The following is a 1,401-nucleotide window of genomic DNA, read 5'->3' on the forward strand; positions in this document are numbered from 1 at the left end:
CTGTTTCCTCCAGACAGTGATCCATGTATGGAGGGAAAAAGTTAATTTTTTTTCAGTTGGCAGGGCTTAGTGTTTAAAAATGCAGCTATATTTAATCACATATTGGTAACTAGTAGCATATACATGTGAAATACAGTCTTGAAATAGAATCAAACTCTACCTTGCATGTATATACAGAAAATGAAAACAAAAAATTGCTAAGAAATTCTAGAGAACTTGAAGAACAACAAAAGGTATCTTGTCTACAGAGATACTAAAAAGGCTGTAGAGGGCGCCTGGGTGGCTCAGTGGATTAAGCCTCTGCCTTTGGCTCAGATCATGATCTCAGGGTCCTGGGATCAGGCCTGCAGAGGGCTCTCTGCTCAGCAGGGAGCCTGTTTCCTCCTCCCCTGCCTGCCTGTCTGCCTACTGCCTACTCTCTTGTCTGTCAAATAAGTAAATAAAATCTTACAAAAAAATAAAAAATTAAAAAAAAAGCTGTGGAATCTTAGGTAAAAACTATGTCAGCACACCCTGGTGATATACATGTACTGAACTGTATTCCACATTGTTCCTGGTTAGTGTGTGAGGAAAGTGTGTAGTTCAGCTTGAACATCTACATCAGGGCACCTGGTTCAGGTGCGTGAGGCAGGCTGTCAGAAAGGACATGTGTCCGTGACTGTGTGTTCTCATCAACAGCTCCAGATCCGGTTCCAGTTCCTGGTCCCAAAACCCACCCCTCTGCGTCCTCGGGCGAAATGCTCCTTCCGCTGCTGGGGACATTCATCATTTCAGTCATTGCTTCTGCTAGAAGTCTCTTTGTTGCTTTGTAGTCTGATGTATTCTTTATTTACTTAAAATACACTCAAGGAATCCCACAGGAAACCAGCAACAGGAATGATGTATTTTTTCACTTGTTCATCAAAGTCATTTGATAAAATGAGAACTGAGTATTTGTTATTTACTTTGTAAATTCACAGTTGGTCCAGATATATCATAGAATTCATTTTCCATTTATTTCTGTATTTATGATTACAAAAAAAACCCTGTATCCTTCTGATTGAATTCAATAAAAGACTTTAAGTTTATTGGATATTATTTCAGTAGAATTGCCTGATATTAAAATATCCAGTACCGTTAGTGATTAACAAGAATTTAATTCCTAAATTAGAATTTTAAAGAAGTTTTACTCATCTTTGAAGGATCAAACTTGACTTCAAATACTATCCTCCAACAAGCTCATCATCTTTCCTGATATATAAACACTTTGTATTTCTGTAAACATGATTGTTTACCAAGTTTTTCACATATAGTCCCTGATTTAAATCTCATATTAATTGACGAAAATAGACAGTAGTGAAGGAATGTATATGCTAAGTAAGCAAGGAAAAAATGAGATTATACACTATATTACTCTTTTCC

General features: G+C 37.0%; 1 protein-coding gene across 7 annotated transcripts in view; it reads left to right on the forward strand.

Annotated features, from left to right (window-relative positions):
• The window catches only part of ART3 (ADP-ribosyltransferase 3 (inactive)), a 139,046-nt gene extending 137,969 nt beyond the window's left edge, over positions 1-1,077 (forward strand). For all 7 annotated transcript variants that reach the window (XM_059397108.1, XM_059397090.1, XM_059397126.1 and 4 more), the window contains one exon: positions 679-1,077. In XM_059397108.1, coding sequence (XP_059253091.1) covers positions 679-812 — 134 coding nt within the window. In that variant the 3' untranslated portion in view covers positions 813-1,077. The remainder of the gene's footprint in view (positions 1-678) is intronic.
• Positions 1,078-1,401: the final 324 nt, after the last annotated feature.

The sequence above is a fragment of the Mustela nigripes genome, chromosome 1, assembly GCF_022355385.1.
Source record: "Mustela nigripes isolate SB6536 chromosome 1, MUSNIG.SB6536, whole genome shotgun sequence".
NCBI classification, from domain to species: domain Eukaryota; kingdom Metazoa; phylum Chordata; class Mammalia; order Carnivora; family Mustelidae; genus Mustela; species Mustela nigripes.